Here is a 22,178-nt window from a genome sequence, read left to right as displayed (position 1 = left end):
ATAGAACTCCGCGGAATTCTTTTGCTCCGTGTATTCCCAATGAAAATATCCACGTGAACGAGCCGACGGTGCACGCGCGTCCAAGAATCGTTCGGACGTCAGCTAAACCGGTGGACCGATCCCCACAGCGAATCGCTTCCGCCTTCAAATATTCCAACGGACGGTCCAAAGAATTCCCAAATATTTGTACGACCAATTTCTTATTCATCGCATTCTCTCCGCTTTCTTCCAAACATCTTATTAATAAAACCAGAAGAGAAATTAACCGTGCTCGTTTGTTTTCTTGTACGAAAATAAAACTGTACGATCGTCGCGTCATCCACAAGAGTCGAAGGCGAACGAGCATTTTTTTTTTCCTGCCCAAGGGAAAAGGATATTCAGCAAATAAGTGATTAACCAGCACTCGATTTGTATTCAATGATAATTCGTTTATTTATTCCAAAGAGTGTGTATGGCGACGATATTGTGGGTTTTCGATGGACGAGGATTCCTTTTTTTTTTGTTTTTTTTTTTTCATTTTTCATATTTCATTTTTCATTTCTCATGTACTTTTAAAACGATATTTATTTGGCGTGATCGGCCAGGAATGGGATCGAGGGGCACGCGCGCTCGCGCACGTGGCACAAGTGGATTGTGCGTCGCAATTAAGGAGACACCTTCTTATCCGACGAGAAGACGATTTCCGTGAGTTCAAACGGTTATCACAAGCTACCATCCGCCGCTTCCTACAGAGTTTGGTTGAAGAAAAAAAAAAAAGAAAAAGAAAAAGAAAAGGAAAAAAAAAATAAAAATAAAAACACCACCCAAATCGTCAGTCTCGCTCGATCTTTCACAAAATACATAACACAGTACATATTTGCGTATTTCACAAGCATTCTCTGCCCCTCTTTTGATTGTAATTCCGCGATCTTCACCGGATATACATCTCGTTATTCTTCCTCCCCTTCTGTTCGCTTTTATATTTTTATTTATTTATAAACATATATATTCGATGCCACGTGCGCATATTCACCAAAACAAATGTTTCGCTCAAACTCTTATTACAAAAGAAGGATTTAAACTTTAGTCTCTTTTCGCTAATAGCAATAGATGCCTAAAGTAAATAGTTTTCAGTCTATGAGATTAAATACAGTGTCAAAATGGCAGTGTCGGAGACTCTCACTTATAGGCGAGTGCTTCGCGCGGGCTCGTTTGGCAGTCGGTCCTCATTGTTTTTTTTTTTTTTTTTTTTTTTTTTCGTTTTCGTTATTTTATTCTCACTTTTTTGGAGGCTTTGCGGAGAAGGGAGGAGACGGGAGACATAGAAAAACTGGTATTTTTCTCGGTTTATTTTTCTCTTCCTCGTTTCTTTAGTTTCAACACTCTCCGCACATTCGTTTCTCTCCCATGTATACACACACACACACATACACACACACACACACGTATGTCCGGAACCGCTCGACTCTTAATACGCTCTAGTGCGTCTTTATATGCGCGCGTACGTCCCGGAAGTACATATTTCGAAGCAGCAGGATGTCACTAATACTGACTTTAGGTACCGTACGTATCCAGAACGCATGTATTATAGAAAAACAAGAGGAGAAAAATCTTCGAATTGAAGAGAAATGAAAGGAGAGAAAAAGCGAAACGGTACGAACGCAGACTTTAGCTTGCGCGGTACGAGATCGCACGAATGAATGAGTCAATGGGACAGCGTGTGATTTTTCACGCGAGTGCCGAGTAGCAGCCACCGTTGACGGAGGAGGAGGAAATCGCGTAGTTGGAAAGCGCCGGAAATCATTTTCCTCCGTTCCTCGCGGCGCACCAATGATTTTTCCGTTCGCCAGATTTAATTTTTCCACCCGAAAAAACGTCTGACTCGCACGCATTCGAAGCGCGATATAAATAACTGCAAATGAATTTAGCGAAAAAAGTGTCTTTGCAGAAAGTACGCTGAGGGATAAAAAAGCGAGGAAATGTCGAGGCGTTCCAGCGACGCGAGTCTCTCTATCAAGTCAAAAGTTTCATCGGCCGCTCTCCCGCAGGTGCGCTCGTACCGGTGCATCGCGATCCGTCGAATCCTGCGCGGCTCGGAAAATCTCGACGAACAATCAAACTCGAAGGTCCATGTGACAAAAGATTTTTCGCATTTACCAATTAAACAGCGTCGCATATAAACGAGTCCTTCGCTTAGGATTACAACCGAGGCGATCGCTCGTAAAAACCGGATTGCTTAATAACCGTTACAACACTCGTTCGAAAATTCCCCTGAGATTCGTGTCTTTGTTTCGAGGAGGCGAGACCGACGAGAGTGAATAGAAATATAATTGCACACCACGAGATGATATTCCCCGGTGTACCGGTACCCAAGATCGATCCGCACGCACGAAAGCTCAAGCGCACACTCCCGTCTACGGCGCGCTCCGTGGTGCCTTTTCGTTTTTACCGTTTTTTAGCGGCGATCGTTTTTTCGTGATTTTCCATCTCAATGCTTCCTCTTATCGCAGATGTATTAGTTATAATATCAGACATACACGCACGCAATGTACAAAGGGCGCGGACACAGGGGGCCGTACGCAATAAATAAATCATATTTTTCATAATAAATAGTTAACTAGAAGATAGGCTGTGAGGTTTTTGCTTTATTTTATTTATATATGTATATATATTTTTTTTTCCTTTTTCGTTTTGTTTTGTTTTTCTTTCGTTTTTCATTTATTTGCGAGGAGAAAGATTCTAAATACGATTTATAGCTGACGTACGTTTTCATGCTCACCGTACTCGGTATAATATCGATGTAGGCGTGTTGCTTTTGTTTTAATATTCTTCTTTATTAGTGATTTATTTGTTAGGCTTTTTTTTTTCATTTTTTTTTTTTTTTTCATTAGGAGTATTCGCTGCTGCTCTCGCGAGAGTGTGGTCACACTCGGGTATATACGTATCCGTATGCGTAGGTACTTTACAGAAAAGTGGAGGGCGATTTAATCGGATGTTTATAAATATATGAAATCGCGCCTGATAAATTGGTTGGTAGGCTAATATTTACACGAGTTTACATGAAGCACTAGTTAGTCGTTCGTATGAATAAAAGTTCGTGAAAATAGTCGGTTATTCACATGGCGAATTTTTCGAGCGACGATCTCGTCTCAGGATTCGAGCCGGTGGAGGTCTCGAGCCACCTGGAATCGTCGATGGGGCTTGTGCGATCGGAACGATCGGCACTTACCGCAGTGATGATCGATTGGGTCGTGGGGCGAGTGTAGTCCTCGGTTCTTTGCGGCGGCGTCGTATCCATCGTTGTCATGAGAGTGCTCTTTTCGCCGAATGCGATTGTCGTTTCGTTTTCCTGCATCGACGACTCCTCCGACTTGACTTCCTCGCTGGTTTCGATGCTGGACCAGTCGTTCGCTGTCGAGGAAGTTTCCGAGCGCTCTTCCATCGATCCTTCGCTCATCGGCTCCTGGCGATCCGAACTTTCCGGTAGTATCGGGGGCTCCTCTTCCGTGGTGGTTATTTTACCGGTTCTCAGGCTCTGTCGATCCTCCTCCTCCTCCGACCAATCGTCCTTCGAGGGCGAACTCGTTACCGAATTTCTAACAGAATGGGACGGAGCCCTGGTGCTTTCCTGCCGCGGGAGTGTGCCCGTTGACGGAGCCGCTGACACGCCCGGGTACCAGGACGAGGGCGACGTCACCGGGAGGAACGTCGAGTTGGCGATTGTTGTTCTCGTCGGCCTCCCGCTCAATTTCTTTCTCGTTCCCGGCGCCGACGATCCTTTCTGTTTGGCTACGATACCTTGGCGTCTTCTCTTGTTGCCGGGGGGCTCGACGACCTTCTGCTTCGCCGTGTCTCCGGCGTTGACGTCCTCGTTCGCTCCGCCGTCGGGGATCGGCTCCCCCTCCGGCTTCTTCATCCTCGCTTCTTTCTTCCTCTTGAACAACTGCCCGCTGTTGCCTCCTCCGGCAACGCCCTTGGCTGGCTCTATTCGGGATTTGCGCTTTTTCGCAGGCGCGTCGAGGGCTTGTTTTCTGCACAACTCCTCGCTCGCCTCAGCCTCGCACGACCTCTTGGACTGCGGCGGATTCGAGTCCCCGGGGCTCTGCGACTTGAGCGCTGTTCCGTTGGTCGCCCTGCCGTGGCTCTCCACCACGCCGCAGTGCGGACCCGGCTTCTCACCCTCGTTGCAACGCCTCTTCCATTTTTTTCTCTTCTTTCGCTTCCTGCAACGGAATTTGTCCCTGCCGTCCCTCTCCTGCGGCGGCAACGTCGGACATATCGCCTGCTGCTGATGCTGCTTGTTCCGATGATGATGCGAATTGTGATGGTGACGAACGCTGTGCTCGGCACCGAGCATCCGCGCCTGCAACGCCTCCACCCTCTCCGCCGGCGCTACCTGAGTCAGGACTCTCGCGTATGCCGATAACCTCCCGAGATTGTGACCCTTCGCCTGCACGCGACGCGGCTGACCACGCCGGTTCAGACCCAGGTAGAGACTCTTCTTCGGCGTCGACCAACGCACCGAACTGTACGTGTTGTAATTGTGCTGCTCCAGGGTCTCGTTGAATACACACTCTTCCGTATATTCACGCTGAAACATAAAATACCATTTGCCATTCTTTACTCGCTCTTCGGACAGGCCAAATGAGTTTGGCCTCGTGGCCTCTCTGCTTAGCTCATCGTAATGAGGTCTACAGTCACCGCAAAAAGTCCAATTCGAAATCCCTTTTGATCCTCCGCGTTCCTCCTCGACCGAATCAAATCAATGCAACTCCTATTAAAATTAAGCTATTTCAAGTATTCACCGGATTCCCGGTGAACTTTTTCGCGGAGAACGCCCGAACGTTTCGATCGGAATGACCGGAATTTTGGCAGTTTTTCAAAAGATCCAACTCAACATTCGCCCAGCCCCTTTTCAACGTTAATCGAACGTTCGGTTGGTCGAAAAAATAACGAGCCTCGTGACTCCTTCGAGGAATTTTAGCGGAGGGGTCCTCCCAAAATTCCAACGATTTTGGGCGCGAGTGTACCCTCGTTGGTTAAACGATTCCCATAAAGTTTAGTGTTTTGCCATCCCCGAAACTGTGATAGCCGCGAATCGTATTATAATATATCGTAGGTATTATTTGGAGATTGCACACGCAACTTCCGCGAAGCAAAAAGCGAGAAGCCCAGCGGGAATCGTATCTTGACCTCCCCTCGAAGTATATAATTGCCCGGCCAAAGTGTTTATCGAGGGCTTCGACGACTTCCTCGCGGATGTAAGTTTGTGTACAGGCGCGGTTAGTTCCTAATTGCGCGTTTCGGCCAATCTGTACAGCCGTTTTAAGGGCTTTGCGCTCGAGTACGTTACCGCGCAAAGTGAAATAAAAACGTGGCTGAGTCCTCCGCAGCGGAGAGCTCTTCTTATTTTCATTCGTTTTCTCATACTCAACGAAACTGTTGTATACCAGAAAAAAAGATTTATACAACCGCGGGGGATCGCGAGAATCGAGATTCCTTGCCGATAAGTTAAACCCACGGGGACTTCGGCGAATCGAAATTATTTCAAAAGGTCCGCGAGGCATCTGCGAAGCGACATGAAAAAACTTTGTCTCCTCTTATTTCTCCCTCTTCTTTTCCCTCTGCCCCTTCGTTCTTCCCTCGCGTCGTCGTGCGTCACGTGCTGAATTATTCACCGATACTTCGGCTAGACAACGGCCAAAGTGTTTTATTTTTTTTTTCAGCCGCGATTTCCTCGCGTCAAAGCTCACAGCTCAATGCTCTGAAATTCGTGGGCCTCCTTTGAATTTAAGTATTAAGCTATTAATATCGGAGTGCACAAACAGTCGTTGGATGCAGCTAAATCAGCATCGAGTCGCTCAATGGAGCACCCTTAGCGAATCGAGCACGTACCTTCCTAACGAGCCTCTTCCTCTGTCGCACGAGAGAGCTGACCCGGCCAATTCAACCTCGCTTATACTCGCCTCCTCTACTCGCTCCTCGCACGTACTCTTCTCTCCGTCTTTCTCTTCTCAACGACTCCCGCTTCGAGGCATCGGCTAATTAATCATTTGTTCCCATTGCCCTACGTTTTGCGGATTCTAATCTCCCTAAGGATCGTCAGCAATGAATCGCTAAGAGTCTGCAAGATCGTTCAATTGGACGCGGTAGTAGCTCGAGAGTCTGCGCAGCGATCCACCGATGCGTATTAGGAACAAGCTGGAATTCCGAAGTATATTGCGAAAGCGAGAATGAGCAGCCAGTTTTGGATAAATTCTTATGTTATTTGGAAGGCTGATCAAAAATAGAATTCTCAAGCTCTCGATTGGAGGGAAAGCGAGGCTATTATGAAAATTAGTTTAATCGATTCGAAACCCAAAGTTTTTAACTTTCGCCCACGCGGTAATATCGTACTCGCGGAGCAGCGAATTCTCGATTCCCTTTGATTCGCTGTCGGGGTCAAAGTCAACTGGCTCGCACCGACCTACGGAGAGCGTTAAACCGCAAACTCGTTACGACGAATACCGCCGCGGCGATCTTATGCGCGTCTGCAGACACGAGCTACAAAGTTTTGCGATGAAAGTGGCTTTGGTCGCGCGAGCGTGCTTAAAGAAATTGCCAATTGGTGGCGCGGGCGGCCGTTTATAAATCGGAGAGAATCCACGCGCGGAGGCGGCTCAATGTAAACCGCGGCGCACAGTTTCAGCGAAGACTCGAGTCCGCGTAATACGAATCTAACGCGATTCAATCGCGCCTTTGCACACGAGCGAGGGAGAGAGAGAGAGAGAGCTTTAAACAAGCGAAACGAGCTTGAAATAGCGAGAGAGGTGTGGTCGCTATCACCCTCGAGAAATTCGGCCCGAATAATAATTCACTCGATGACCGTTCTGATCACGGAATCGTGATTCATCCGCATCAAATTTATCTTCTAATAAATACTCCAGATAAACGCACCTACGCACTCGATATTCAGCGCGGCTTTTCCAAAGCCTCGCTCTTCTCCGCAGTGACTTTAGACACGAGTGTTTCTTTTTTTTTTGTAATTATGCAAATTGAGAAACAGTATGCTAATTTTTGCCACTCGCAGGTACGAAACAAACTGGCCGTTCGATAATTTAGTGCTCTCCATTTCGGATGAGGCGGCGGTCCTGACGAAATTGTAAGTTTTAGTGATGTTTGATATTCAATGTCCTAATCGAGCAAGGATTTCGCGTTTTCTTTCGTTCTAAGCTGCACATTCGAGGAGATGTCATAAAAAAAGTGGTCACCGCCTTAACGAAATTGGGGATCGTATATCTCAAGGGGTCGCAAATAAAAACGCGGCCGATTCTCGCGATCACAAAAGGCAGAGTGTTATGACATCACTTTCCCTGGGGAATCAATAAAATGGCTGGTATTCGCCCACTCGATAATAGCCGATTGTTGGTGATCGTAGAATTTTCGGTTTCTCCCAAAGGAGCCGCGGAGGGCCAGCGCACCGATCGGCGAAAGCCTTCGATGATTTATGCTGTCATTGATTAACGCGAGTCCCCAATTAGTTTGAATAGCGTGTAAATAAGGCTTAATCGAATTAGAGAATTAGGAAATCCTCGAGTCGGTCGCTCTCGCTCTCGGTTGGACGCCCACACCGGATATCGTGTTCACGAGGGCCCTCGTAAACACGGCAACTGGACGCACTCGCACTTTTCTCCACACCTCGCCTATCGCTGTGTCAACGTACCGAGAAAGCCGAAGCAAGCTCCTTTTTTTTCTCTTTCACCCCCCGCAAAACGACTCCGCTGTATGTGTGGCCTACGAAAAGCGCGGCGAAAGATGAGAGCCCTCTCAAGTGGAGCGGCGAACAACGCGTGTGCGCGCCGTATACGTGATTGCCCTTCTCGGCTTTCGCGCGCGTGATTTACAAGCTGGCGAGTCAAGTGCTCGGGACTCTCCGGCGACTCCCCAAATTATGAGGATTCAACGAGTCTCGGAGCTTCTTACGATATGCAAACTCCATTAGGACAAGCCCAAATCACTCGTCGCTCTCGAACGAGGGTGCAAAAAAAGCGTTGCAAGGTCCAAGCTGCATTGACCGAAATCCGAGCTCCTCGTGCCGATTTCTCAGCTCAAAATCACCGCACAAAAAGGAATTTCGTTGATACTGCAACTCGCCGCGGAGCCGGAGGACGCTCGACTACTCGTTAAATTAAACTGCGTTTTCCCCAAAGTTGCCGCGAGACTCTGAGAGGGAGAGAGAAACCCCGGGACCGAATGTTTGAAAACAATTGAAATGTCAAAGCGCGCAGTGCGATAGCCGGAGGGAGTCGTTATTGAGCCAGGCGATCCCCGAGTCGTAATAAATTGGAGGCGATGACACGGCGGGAGTCTGCTCGGCAATATCTCTCGCCGTTGAAGGAATCCTACGCGAGGTTAATAGGCCCGAGGGAGCGAGAAATTACCGAAAAGGAGGAGAAGATAAAAAATAATAATAATTTCGTTAACCGTGGCGCAAAGGGCTCGATGGAGTGTCATAAAATGAAAAGTATACGATGTGGAAACGAGGATGGAGGTGAGTTTCGGAGGCCTCTTAACGGAGTGAGCTTTTCTCTACGACTCCCCGTTCCTTCCTCCTCGACTCAATTTTATTTTCATTCTCGCAGCAGTTAGACGTCTATACGGAATAACGAGGAGTCGGGCCGACTGATGGAACGAGAAGCGCGAACGGACGTCTCGATCTCTTCGCGTCGAGAGGGCCCCCGATCATTTCGTTTAGTACCATAATCAGCCAATAATAATCATGATAATAACAATATTAATAATGTATTTGAAATATGTAAATTGGGACATGTCCCTCATCACATTCCAACCTTTATACACATCGATACGAACGTTCGACGGACAAGTGTCCGTCGTTACGGGCCTGCCGACAAAAAGCGTCCACGAATCACTGAAAAATAACAGCAGAAACGATTTCTTTCGTTTAATCGACTAAACGCTAACGTTTTAATCAACCACCGATGCGTTATTTGGGGCCAGAAAATTCAATTAAGCTATTCACTCTCATAGAAACTCAAATAGAAAATTCGATTTAAATGAATACGCTATCAAAGCCCATTATCCGAGAAATAATGTGCATGACGTAAACTATGCGCGACTGTTATATTAATCTTTGAATTTTCAATGATATCATAACGCGTCTGGGAACGTGGAATTCGAATATTTGATAGAACGCCGAGATGCTTTCCCAAATGTTCTCATTGTGTTCGAATCGAACAATGAGTTCCCGAGCATATCTCATGACAAGTTGGCACGTCCTTGTGGCTGTCGCTCGCGAGCCTCGAGATGATTATTTAGAGGCTTACATTCTCGCAACGCCCACCTGCCTGATCGCGCGGTCACTTGACAGCGACGTTCAACTCGGTGTGCGTGCCCGAGCTCTGTGCTCGAGAGGCTCTCAGAGGAGAGAACATGCGCTGGAAAAAGGTAAGCTCGGAGGGCATGGACCGGGATTGTACTTCCCTCGAGCGACGAGCGCGTCCATCATAATATTTGTGCTCGCGTCAGCGAACTTGAATTATATCGTTACGGCTGGTGAGTCGCGTTCGTCGGGGGAAGAACGAAGGAAGGAGACGGACGAATTGACCGCGGAGGTTCGCACGGAAGAGTTCGACTTTAATTCACTCCGAATTCGAGATACTCGACGACCGCGCTTCGGAAGAAACGTGATCGAAAATGATGGGATGAAAAAACTGGCTCAGTGTCAAACTTTTTTTCTCGCTCGTGGATTTATTCGTTTCTTTATACCGGTGTAAGATTAAGCTCGCCAGGAATGTGAGACTCGAAATCATATTTTAACGAGGGAGAATAACAATCCAGGAGTTGAGATTCAAGCGATAAGGAGCACCGTCGCTTATTCAATTTTCTTGATGTTTCAATCCCACGGGGCGATCGCGCGCGCGCGCGCGCGAGCCTCACTCGGAGAAATTCTCCGGCAATTAATATACGTGCGAGAGACTAATTTATCGCGCTGTTTAGATTGGTTAATAAGATTCGTAGAAAATATACAACCGCGAGTACACGATTTCTGGTAATCGAGTAGTTAATAATTTGAGCGCGACGCTCCAAAAGTTTTCGAGTGTTTGCTCGCGGAGCGCCGAGAAAATATTCAGGTGGATCGAGGCCTCCTCGATTCTCGAGATCGTGAGGCGAGATTTTCCAAAGTGCTTGTGGGTGTGTCCTCGCTGCTACTATTTATGTGACACGACCGACCGCAACCATTCAAACTGACCGGAGCCAATTAAAATCCAGGAAAGCTGATAGACTCGTAGGCCTTGTCCGCTGCTCACCTCTCGCGCCCGGATGATACGCCTGTTCGACAGATAAGAATACATCTGCTTATTTATAAACGCGTGCGAAGATTCGTGTTTCCCCTTATTTTTCCTGACGGCGCTTCGTCGATTTCCACTTCCACGTCCACGTCGCAATCATAGCACGAGAAACGAATATATATATATTTCTCGCTGGTAACAATGCGCCGAAAAATAAGCTAGTTTTTTCGGTCCAAACCGCGAGCAGAGCGATCCGCTTGGAAAGCGGACTCGAAGAAACGAAAGCCGACTCCAAAGTGCTTGTTTTTATCGGTATTTACGTTCAATTAGCCGTAATAATGATTGGTTAAGAATAAGAAATGATATGGGAGCGGAGTATAGCGAGCGCGGGGCAGCAAGAATGTTAGAAGAGCTACATTTGATGCGTCCTCGAGGTGGCTTCGCGAGTGCCGGGATACTTGCTGGGGAGAAAAAGTTTATAACGAGTGAGATAAACGAGGAGGAGAGACATCGAGGCGAGTCGTTCAATAGATAAGCCCAAGCGATCGGATCCCCGCAGCCATGAATAACCCTTTATGGAGTCGATCTTTCGTACGGCGACGAGCGCCCTCGAATCGAATCAATTGCTGCGGAAACGCGGCTCTAAAATTCTCACACCGGAGAACGTTGTGCGTGTGTCTGTGACGAAGGTGACGTTATTATGCAGCTCGGATCGTCCCCGCGGCCTGAACGAAATTCTCCTTAACGACTCCTCGCTATCGCGCTTTCGAGCTGCTCCGCTCAATTTATAGCCTCTGTTCCGCGTGCGTACGCGTACTTTTGTACACGGAGCCAGCGAGATGGGACCGAGCAATATGATAGCAGGTGAGAGAAAGGAATAAAATAATTGATCGAAGGGCGCACGATCGCGTTCGCTCTTTCCGTTCTGCTCCGTTGAGAGCCGCGAGAGTCTGTTGGCGTGGGCGGTATTCTTGACGGGAGAACGAGCGCCGATTCTTCCATGACAAACCGAGATTCAACTTGCAGATCCATTTGTCGAGGGGGCTATAAATCCGGTTAATTGACACTCCGGAAGCGTTTTGTTGATGTATTAAATTCGCGCGCTTATAATCCTTCGCGAGACGCGTGCGCATTTCGATTCGATTTTGCCGATCCGGGGAATAAACGGAAGGATTTTCCTCGTGCGCGATGAAACTCGCGTAAGCTCGAGCCTTCTGATTCAGAGTGCCCTACAAATCAATTGGCGAGTCGAGCTGTGCCAATTTGCAGACTTTCATCCCCGTGCCGATTTACGCCCTCGATAAAATCTTGACTTTTAGAACGGCGGCTTTTAACAGTTGATAGATCAATTTAATTGGCTCATGTATTATTCAAGCAGGCCGTGCGAGACCTCGCAATCGACGTTTTTCATCGAGTAAATTTGATAAATGAGTTTCGATCGGAGATATTGGAACGTCCGGAAGTCGCTCGCGCTTGCTCCATCGCAAGACAAGCTCCGTTTAACGTTCTCTTTCGATAATAAACGCGAGAGCTGTCGTTAACGCGAAGGTTAATAAAAATCGAGAGTCCGCGCATGGAGATCCGTAACGTTGACCCAGTGGCCCGAATTATCAATAAATTCTCTCCATTTAATCACAAGAGCCCTTCTAATCTAATCTCAAAGCTGCCGGTCGTAGGTTGTCTCGGGATTTCCGGCCCACGTCCAATGCTCCGAGAGCCTGCTCGGAAACCGCGAGCACAAATTAAGTATTTAAGATAATTAGTTGATCCAACGACGTTTGTTTTTCCTCTGATTGGGGCGCGAGCGCGAGAGGGCGGCGACGAGCACGATCTTATCTCGTATAACCGCGCATATACAAGCGCGCCAGCAGATACTCAAACTCGCTCCGGCCTTTCTCTGAACCCCGTGCCTCCGCTCCTTCTTCCCGGCGTGCCCTTTCGAGTGGCGCTTTCTTTCAAAGGGACCACTAACTTGATTTATCGTCGGTTGGAACCTCTTCCAAGGGCCCTGAGGACGAGAGCGTACTCGCGGGGCGAGCACCAACTGCGAGTGAGTACGCTGGCGGAAAGCTTGGTAAAAGGATGCAATTGTCCGGGCTTTTCGCGGGAGTGAAGAGCCTCGAAAACTGCTTGCATTTATTTCTCCTTTATAGACGACCATTCATCGACTGACCGCAAGGCCACAGCGACATTCCGGCCCTACCAAAAGCAAAACCCGATCGAGCCCACAATTTTTTCATGCTTTTCCAAAATATTTTCCCGCGTCTTCGGCCCGTTGACATTCTAGCCTCTCCCCGCCGAGGCTGCGCTCACTTCTCATTTCTTCGTATAAAGACATCGTGCGGTGACGCGACTCGCGAGGGGCATTCTCATCTCTTATAAAAGGCATTCCAACCTCTCCCAATAGACGCGCAGCGCCGAGTACCTTGTACAAGCCATTCCGCGAGGGCCCCTAAAGAGCTCCTGATGTCTCTCTCCCCAATTTATTTGCTCTCGTTGCCTCAAGCCCTTTTTTCCAGGGTACCGCGTCACTGGCCAGTCCTTCGCGAGGTCTCGTTTATAGCACAAATTTCTGAAAGTATCCTCGCTCTCGGCGCGTCGCGCGTTAGCAAAAGAGGAGTAGCGATATTGCCGAGAGCGAAGGGCCACAGGGACGAGCCGGGCTCTCATACATACGTCTTCACTCGCGCGCGCGCGCGCGCTCGCTTGTACCGCGCGCGTTACGACGCTTGCCGGGTAATGAGTGGCCTCGAGCGGATGTAACTATACAACCCATGTTAAACCTGCTTTCGAGAAAAACTCGGTGAGGTTTTTGCGTCTCTCGGGCTCGCGGGTATGTTATACTCGCGTCGGGGCAACGGTTGCTCCTCCGAGTCTCTCTCTCTCTCTCTCTCTCTCGCTCGCTCGCTCTCGCCTCTTCTCGAACCGTACCCCGGCATCACCAGTTAGGGCACGAATCCAGCATCTACCATTATTCGCTGTCCCTATACTATGTGTTTACATCTATATGGCCCCGCGTATCGATCTATCGGCAAGCTCTTTCATCCCCTTTATCGATTTATCAGCGATCAAAAACTCGCTCGGTACTTTAACCGCGATTCAATATATTAATCGCTCGATATTGTCCTTGGAGAAAAAGCGTCGCGCGAGCGAGCCTGCTGCTCGATGCTATCGCGGAGCCATCTTTGAATCGTGTGGCAATGAAAGCGTGGGCAATTACACATGCTTATGAAATCTAGTTGTACAGTGTGTGCGATGACGAAAAACAGGGATGCGACGGAAGAGCACGGTCTCGTTTCAACAGCTTTTTTTTTTTTTTTATTAGGAATGCAAATTATTTCATCTACGAAAGATCGTATAGACGCGTGGACGCGTCGAACATTTTGGTAACTGCAAATGTAAATTAGCCACGAAGATGAAGACTCATGAAGACTTCGGATCTCATGGGAGACTAAGAGTAAAAGAGTACTCGAGAAACGTTGAATATGTTGCGAATAGAAGGAGCGGACGTCGATGGAAGATGCACGAACAATGGATCACTCGGAATTGCGCGCGCTAACGAGGTCTAGGTGAAGCCGCGAAGACGCGTCGAAAAAAAGGTCGAACGAGTTGAACGAATGCTGGGTAATTTATAGTTTGAAATAGATTAAAATGGGAAATAAATGTTGAAGGTGAATTGAATGAGCGCGAGTGCGGAGACACGGATGAATACCCACCTCTCGGCAGGTATACGTAACTGTTGGCTGAGATCGTGTTACACAGAAGGCTCCCTCGTGGTAAAGAGATGTGGAGAAAGAGAAAGAAGAACGAGGCAAGAGGAGCGAGAGGCTGGTGCTCCTTCTCCGAGCAAGTGCACGAGGCAAAGAGCACACAAGCTGCAGCAACGGAGAGCGACGGGGAGCACGCGAACGCGCGTGCCTCCCGTCTATATGTGCGCCCTGGCGAGAGAGTGAGTAAGAAAGCACATGGTGCCTGCAGCGTGGCCTAGCATGGAATTTCCTCGCGGGCTTACGCAACAACGGCACGGTAGCTCCAACATCTGGTTCTACACGCTCGCGCAGTCGTCTTCTCCGAGCGCAAACCGCGTGCACCGCGAGAGCGAAGCAGAAGCAGCAACTAAAGCGGTCACATCGAGACTGCATCTCCAGTCTGCGCCAGCCTTTGCCGCACTTTTATAATATTCCCTCTCTTTCTCACAATCCACTACTTTTTATTCCTCATGTGACGCGCGTTTGCTCTTCATACATTCACGATCCTCCGGGCATCGCTCTGCCACGAGCAAAAACTTTTTTATTGACGGAAGTGAGTTATGAGTGCGACGCTCTCGCGTACTCAAGCCTCATTTTCCACATTGCTACTCCCACTACGAAACGACTCGAATAACCATTCCGCAGCGCCCCTGCACACGTGGGCGCGTCACTCAACGCTACATTCGCGTCACGGCGAAACGAAATGTTTACAATATCCTTCAATATCCGGGGAGAATTATTCGAGGAAAATTATATTCGTTGCCACGAGTCTGGACAGAAGATCGCAAGGATATATTTGAGACTGCGATATCGAGATCTTTGAAACTTCAAAAAAGTGCTTTGGAACAGATTAGTTACAGTTTATTTTGCCTACTTTGGTCCCCCATAGTCCCCGGATTAATTGGGAAAGGATCCCTCAAATTGCCAATACCAAAGTATAAACCATACGATGAATGAATTTATTGAAAGATAAAAGAACTACGTGCATGTCTCGTTGTAACGTTGTTCTCTTATCCACGTTCGTCCCTTCTGGACGTGACAGATTTTCCGCTACAAGTTCGCACGGAAACATCGTCAAACAATGTTTGAAAAAAGTTTCTTTCCCTATTCGATTTTCTCTCATATATAATTGAGACTGGAGTTTGTCCGCCCTCGAAAAATGTTTGTTCTCATCATGCGTATGCTTTCGAGTCAATGCGGCTATAAATCGTCCGCACACCGGATTGTACTTCCTCCGAGCCACTCGTCATACCGCCGGGACGGAGAGAGACGAATATTAAAGATTCACGAGATTATACGAGCAGACATTATTGCAGCCGGCATTAGAAATTTATCGGAACACTAAGATATTTTTTGCTTCCGATCGGGGCAATAACTCGAGCACTTTATGGCGAATACCCGCTGGGCTGTCATGAGCTCTTACATTATCCTTGTGTGCACATAGCAAACGTATAAATCGCTGTCCACGCGCGTCTCGCATGCAGCAGCACACAGTAGGACGCATTACTTTTTTAGAGGTAATCTCGATCAAGTCTAATAGAGTGTGTATTTAATTGAATTTATGAACTGTCAAAACGCCCGGAGTATTTCGAAGCTAAGAAAAATGGTTATAATTACTCACGGAGCCGTAGAGCAGGCCGCAGGAATCCATGCAGAGATATAGACACGTGGCCACTCCTTGAATCCTTAATTGGCCCCTTGACACGGAGGTCCGCTGGAAAATGGCTGAAAAAAACAAATCGTAAAATCGTCATTTAACATGATTGCGAGAAAATTAAATGGCGTATGGCGTCCAGTCCTGGGGGGAGAAAAGGGAAAGAAAGAGGCGCGCGCGGAGAAAAAGATTGGAAAAAAGGCTAAAACGCGATCGCCGCGAATGGCCGAAGGAGGGGGAGGCGGACGGGTAAAATGATATCGTGAAGCGAGTTTTAACGGTGCTTCCAGTCGAGTGAAGTGCTCGCAAGAGCACGTGGCTTTGAGGGTCTCTCGACTTTGCACCTCCGAGCGCAACCGCCCGCGTGTGCGCTCGTGGCCTCTTCCTCCAACGGTTTGTGTCCTCCTCGACGCTTTATTCCCGAGAGTATCGTGTGACCCGAGGGGGGTGCAGATCGAGCCAAAATTTTCCATCGCGACAGCACGATTCACTTGCATATCCCATGCGCGGAAAGAAGTTTTCTTGATTCCTGAAAATCTTCAGGAGCTGCGAGACCTCTGAGTTGCTGCGCCAGTGCGAATAGAACGGCTCGAGGTTTAATCGACGATCAATTAATTCAATCACGGCGCGAAGCACCCCGCGGATCGTGCTCCGCGAGCATAAAATATTAGGTCAGCAATTGAAGTGCGTGAGAATTAATGCAGCCCATTGATTTAATCAGGCTCGTTAGAATTTTCAGCGAAACGGCGCCGGGCGATAAGGGCGAATCGGAGAAGCCAAACGATCGCGATTAACGCAAACGAGGCGAATTTCATTGTACGGCGACTTATAAGGAATCGTGATTATCAGCAATTAATTGTATCGAGCGTTTGCTCCTTCGAATATCCGCGCGTCCTATACCGAGAAAATGTATCGCGAGCCTCCGGCGCTGCGAGTATATTTCAACTCGTTTAACTGTACGTGACAAACGCGAACTTCGAGACAAACTCGTGCTCATAGACTTATCGAAGAAGCGCGGCTCCTCTCTTTCTCGTTATTGTAACGTCCGCATGTGGGTGGGATCGGTTCCGAAGTAACCGGCGGCATTGTACCGCAAAAACACACATGTAGCCGACATCGCTTGCGTATATATATTTGCTGTACATTTTGCAGTTAACGACCTCGCCTGTTAACGAACCTCGACGTTCTAATTGAGGCTTGGGATCGTTTTTTCGAAGCGCACACTGCGCTCGCATCTCAGAGTCTGCGTGTGTGCTACCTTCGAATCACCCTCCTCACGCCACACATTCACCGCTCTCCTTCGCAGTGAGTATTTTCCTCCCACTCGCAGCAGATTCCTCGGCCACCTGACAAAACCGCGACGCTCGTTCGCCGCTTGCACAGATTCATCAATAGCTGCGAATAATAACAATGCTGCAGCCTCGTCCACGTCCAATACTATTTATCAATTCTCGTGAGAACTTTTTGTGCATTTGTATGGCGCGACGGAAAGCCTCGGCCCGCGGCAGCAACCAGTTCGTTAACTCCTGAATTCTCGATTGATTTCGTGTGGCGAAAGGATTTTTCGTCCTTCCCAACGAGAGCTCTGCTTACACGCGAATATTCCTACGGGGCCTTCCGAGGCCGAGAAGCTTCCTTCCGCTCTCGTCGGACTCGAAATGAAGATTTCATTGATTTTCATGCTAATTCAAAAGCCTTTGCTGGATTCTTCGGTCCCGCGGGAGGGTGCTTTTTTGCACAGTTTCCGCGGGTCTTTTTCCTTTCGACTGAAAAAATCGGCTCGGCCGATGCGCGGCGACACGAGCGCGGACCGAGTGTGCCAAGAAAAAAAGGGTTCACGAGCCTGTCGATCCGGCCTTGAACGGCTGCTATAAACCACCGGGGGATATTCTGTCTCACGCTTCTCATGCAATATTCATTTAGCGGAATCGTTCGATCGCAAGAAAATATAAAGCGTCGATAAAAAAAGGTAACTCTACATGAATTTGCAACAGCAAAATTGCTAATGAACGTCTTGCGAAGCTCATATACTCCCGGCGATTGTGCGCGCGCGCACAAGCGCGGCAAGACGATTTCGGAAGGCGATTCTCCGGACGAGAATTTTTTATCGAATTGCAAGCTTCTCCGTGCTTTTATACGATCGGAACGATAATCGATGAAATACCCGCGAATAAAAAAGCTCGGGGCTTAAAAATATGCCTCGGTTTTAGCCAACACGGACCCCCGGCGAAGCCTTTTCGATAATTTCGTTGAAGCTTTCTCGCAAACGCGCGTTGCTCGCGCGGCCGCGCCAATACCGTCCTATCAAAAATCTTCGTCGAGCTGTCTATTACGCACAATTTCGTCGAATTGAAATTAATTGTTGAGTGATTTACGTGCGAAAGAAAAAAACGCTGGGGCGCATTAGCCGCAGAATAAAGTATTATTATAAAGGCATTTATATTTATTTATACGTATATGCGTCCGTAAACATTTGAGTGTGGTGGTAGAGAGCGAAGAGGAGGAGTTCGAGGATGAGAGAAGGCCACTAACCCTGCGGGTTATGTCATTTGGCGCGCCGGTTAGTCGTTGCTCTCTTCTCGCCGCGCGCACTACCGAAATAGAATATTCCGTTGTGCTTTGTCGTACTCGTCTCTCGTCTACTTCGAATTCGCTTCTTCCTGCTCGCATCCCTCTCTCCCTCGATTATCTATATACGCGGTGATAGTCGTCGGGTAAGAGAAAGACGCGAGGGCGTGTGCGTGTGCGCGTCGAAACGTTACGGACGAAAGGCGCGCGGCGGAGTGGCTCTTGTGTAGTGCAAAATACTCGACCGAGTCTCCTCTTCTCTTGGGGTCAAGCCGATGCCAATCCTCCGCCGAGAGTTACACTTTCGGATCGCGACGTTCCCCAGTCCCGCTTGGCCCACTAGCTCATCAATAAATGAATCACTGAAGCAAATTAAGCCCTGAACGTCACACACTGGATCGGAGTCAGGATCGATGGAATCGCGCGCGTGTGTTGGCTAGCGACACACATTTCTTGGCTCATAATCCCGGAGATTTAAGTTGATGGTCTCCTTCCTTTTGTTCGGTATTTGAAAGAAAGGTTTTCGCGTCCTTTCGAGTTTTTTTTTTATTATTTTGCCCGTTATCACGCTCTCGCTTTATCATTCGCAGTTCGGATATTTGGCAACGGAGCAAAGGGCGCGACTCTTGAGTTCGCACGCTACAATACACCCGCGCTCATCTTTCATCTGCTTTATCTCGTGCTCGAGGATGAGTTCGCATTCAACATCACAAACGACCCGCCACCGTCGAGATACCGATCTCGCGCCCGGCGAGCCGACTAATTTGTGTTGCTAAATGTCGTGCGCGCGCGCGGGCCCGAGAGACCCGCTGCTTATCCCTTCCGAGCGGCGTTTTGCTCGCTGACCCGTTCCCTCGGCCAACATATATTCCCAGCCCTCCCGGCTAATATGCAAATTCGCAGGAACCAGTGGAAATTCTCCCTTACGGGCTCCCCTCCCCGCGGCCCCTCTTTCTCCCCGTCTCAGGCATTCGAGGTGGCAATACGAGGCGAACTTTTGTACGACAAGCTCTCGCCACTATGCATTCACGCGTGCGGCACTCTAATAAAAATTCCAAACATCTTATTCGCTCTCGTGAGTGCGGAGATGATGATCGCGAGCGCGAGCGCGCCTCCATCGCCGCGAACCCACCCTGTCCCATTAAGATCCTTTATTCGTGTACGAACGAGCCCGGAGGTGTAAGCCTCAGCGGGTGACAGACACGCACTTCTATCTCCGATATTTACCGCGCTAATAATCATCCCCCTAATCAATTTATAGTTGCTGCTTTCCAAGTATCGAGCGAGCCCGCGACGGGGGAGCAGAATGCATTTCGGAGTTTAACGAACGGCAACTTCGGCCGGGATAACAAGCGAGATTTCGCACACAGCCCCGCGCGTACGATTTAAGAATCATTCGAGGCTTCGAGGTGCTACGGCGCAGAAGAAGAAAAAAAACAACGATTCGCTCTCGAGTGCGCGATCCTTCTCGGCCCCGGATTCGAGCATTCCCTTTCTCGTTTATTTTGTTGCCAAATCGCTTAACCAACGATCGTCCCGGCTCATCGACAGATCGTTCGTTTCCGGCCAATCGTCGCTTCAATCGCTCCAACACTTTCAGACGTCATCCGAGCCCCGAATCACCCGATCCTCCCCACCGAATCTTGCCCCCTACGAGCCCTCGGTGCATCTCCAATAAATCTGATTTAGCTAGCGACGCATAACTGCTGGTATATAAGTACCCGGGGATTACTGGAGATGTACATCACTTTGTACATCCCTCGTACGAGGCGTGAGCGCAACGTGCGCAAAGTATATTTAGGTCTATATATCTTGCAGACTCGGTGTAATTCTACGCGGAGCGCGCGCGGTGTGCGAGTTAGCGAAGCTTCTTTATGATCGGTCCTAACAGCTCGGAGTGCATCATAAACTCGAAGCTTTCCAAGGAGCGGGGCTTTTAATTTGTACTTCTTTTAGATACAATTAAAGTTGTTACGTCGCGAGGCTATTATTTCGTGAAGGGTTTCTCTTAATACATCCATTACGATCTTATCCAATATAATAATCGAACGAAAGTGTGTTATTTATGCGGGTAATCAGAATGGGCGCGCATCGCGTTACTCTAAATCGTAAATGCCAGGTTGTTTCTTGTTACTTGTGCGATCGCAGAGGTGCGCGAAGCAATCTCGACAAGTTTATCGGCCTCCCTGCTTTCTAATGAGTCGAGAAACATGTCGACTCAAAATAGCACTTGTTGATTGCGCGCGAGAGCTCTGAAAACATGGAAAAATCGAGATTTTAGATCGATTATGAACGCGCTCGGAAGTATAACAAATTTTAGTATTGAGAACTCGCGTGTACGCGTCCCGGATTATCGGTTTGCGAGATAAGGAGAGTGTTGGGCGAGCTGGACTTTTTCATCGGGCTCGTCCCACACTCTCGCGAGACGATTCATATTATCACGGCGATAAGGCGAGAGCAGCGCGGATTCATCGAATCGATAAACGCGATTACGCGCATTCATTCGCGGCTAATCGATTACTCGAAATCGAAATTGATGAGGAGGAATTCGGGCGCGCGGAGGGGGGAAGAACGAAAAAATCGGAGTTTCCGCGCTCGCGCTCTTTTCTCCGCGGCTGCCCCGCACTCGAACGAGCGAGAATTAATTTTTCCCTCGCTGAATCACAGAGTCAACTGCGCCCCCGCGGAATGTTTACATCCTGGAAATAAAAGTCGCGGGAGCGCACGGGCCGCGTGTGCGCTTAAATATTTTCGTTGGAGGTCGCCTCGAACGCCGTAGAAAAAAGGGTTATGACAATTGGACAGTAACCAGATGCAGTCGCAATAATATATAAGAGAAGAGGGCTCGCGAGATCGGGGATAAAAAACCGATGGAAAAAAATAAAGAACGGAGCGTGTTTTACGAGAGGTCGCGGCTTAAACCGGCCCATATAGTTTTACGAGTTCTCGCTCGTTGGTTTTACATCGTTTTCGCTATACAGGCGAACACGCCGAGCGAGAAAGACGGAGGGAGATCTTTTGACGGAACGAGAATTATGCTCGTATATGCGTGCGTTTAAAACTATCGGTGTATCTTATATATACAGTTAATACTTATTTCAAAACAGTTTTGACGATGAAGAACACTGCGAGGTCGAGATGTGCCAGTAAATTATTACGACTGTATTCACGGAAAGGAAACATTACTTTGTCTCTGGGAGTTTGCGCTCGCGTGTGTCTGTGCGTGTAGCAGAATCGGCTTGTGCGAGCAAGGGGCGAGCAGACACTTGGATTCGCCCGGTGAGTTTCGTCATCGCGACGCTCTTGAGATCTCCGAAACGTTTAATACCCGAGTTTAGTCCTTCCTCCTCCTCGCTCGGCTCTCTTAACCCTTTTCTATCGGATAAGATGTTTCTCACGGTTTTACTAATGGCTAATTAATAGTGAGCCATTAATTATACGGAATCGAATACGGTCGTGGGGCCAGAGCGTCACATAAATTTGAAAAAGAAGAGAAAATCCGAGGACCCGTGACGAATTTATGGCACTGCGAGCCTGCGGTTAGTCGGTGTGCGGTACTTTTGGGTCTAATGGAAAATGCACAAAGCCCGAATGCGGAGGAGCTCGGACTCGCGGCTCGGACGTTCGCCTTACGCCCTTCTTTCCTCCGGCTTTAATCTTTCTCTCGATCTACCGGAATTAGTCGTATACACGCGTCCTTTTACTCACGAGCCCAATCGGCGTTGGTTCCATTCGTCACCTCGATGCCAAAATATTAGTACGTGATAAATCCGGGTGTCAAAAACTCTTCGATTCGTTGCTTATCCGTGAGAAAATCCAGCGATTTTTGTGTCCCACGGACACGGAAAGAAATTGCGCAATTTTCTCGAACACGCGGCGATGGCGCGCGGCTGCTGCTGTACCAAGCGATCTCACGTTTCGCCTTGGCGCGTTCCATTA

General features: G+C 48.5%; 1 protein-coding gene across 2 annotated transcripts in view; it reads right to left on the bottom strand.

Moving 5' to 3' along the window:
• Window positions 1–407: 407 nt before the first annotated feature.
• Window positions 408–22,178, bottom strand: part of bnl (branchless) — a 60,778-nt gene continuing 39,007 nt past the window's right edge. For both annotated transcript variants that reach the window (XM_043426929.1, XM_043426928.1), the window contains exons 3-4: window positions 15,639–15,742; window positions 408–4,570 (exon numbers count right to left, since the gene is read on the bottom strand). In XM_043426929.1, coding sequence (XP_043282864.1) covers window positions 3,095–4,570; window positions 15,639–15,742 — 1,580 coding nt within the window. In that variant the 3' untranslated portion in view covers window positions 408–3,094. The remainder of the gene's footprint in view (window positions 4,571–15,638; window positions 15,743–22,178) is intronic.

The sequence above is a fragment of the Venturia canescens genome, chromosome 8 (genome assembly GCF_019457755.1).
Source record: "Venturia canescens isolate UGA chromosome 8, ASM1945775v1, whole genome shotgun sequence".
NCBI lineage: Eukaryota > Metazoa > Arthropoda > Insecta > Hymenoptera > Ichneumonidae > Venturia > Venturia canescens.
Note: the sequence above shows the minus strand (reverse complement) of the source record. Positions and strands in the feature narration are given on the sequence as shown.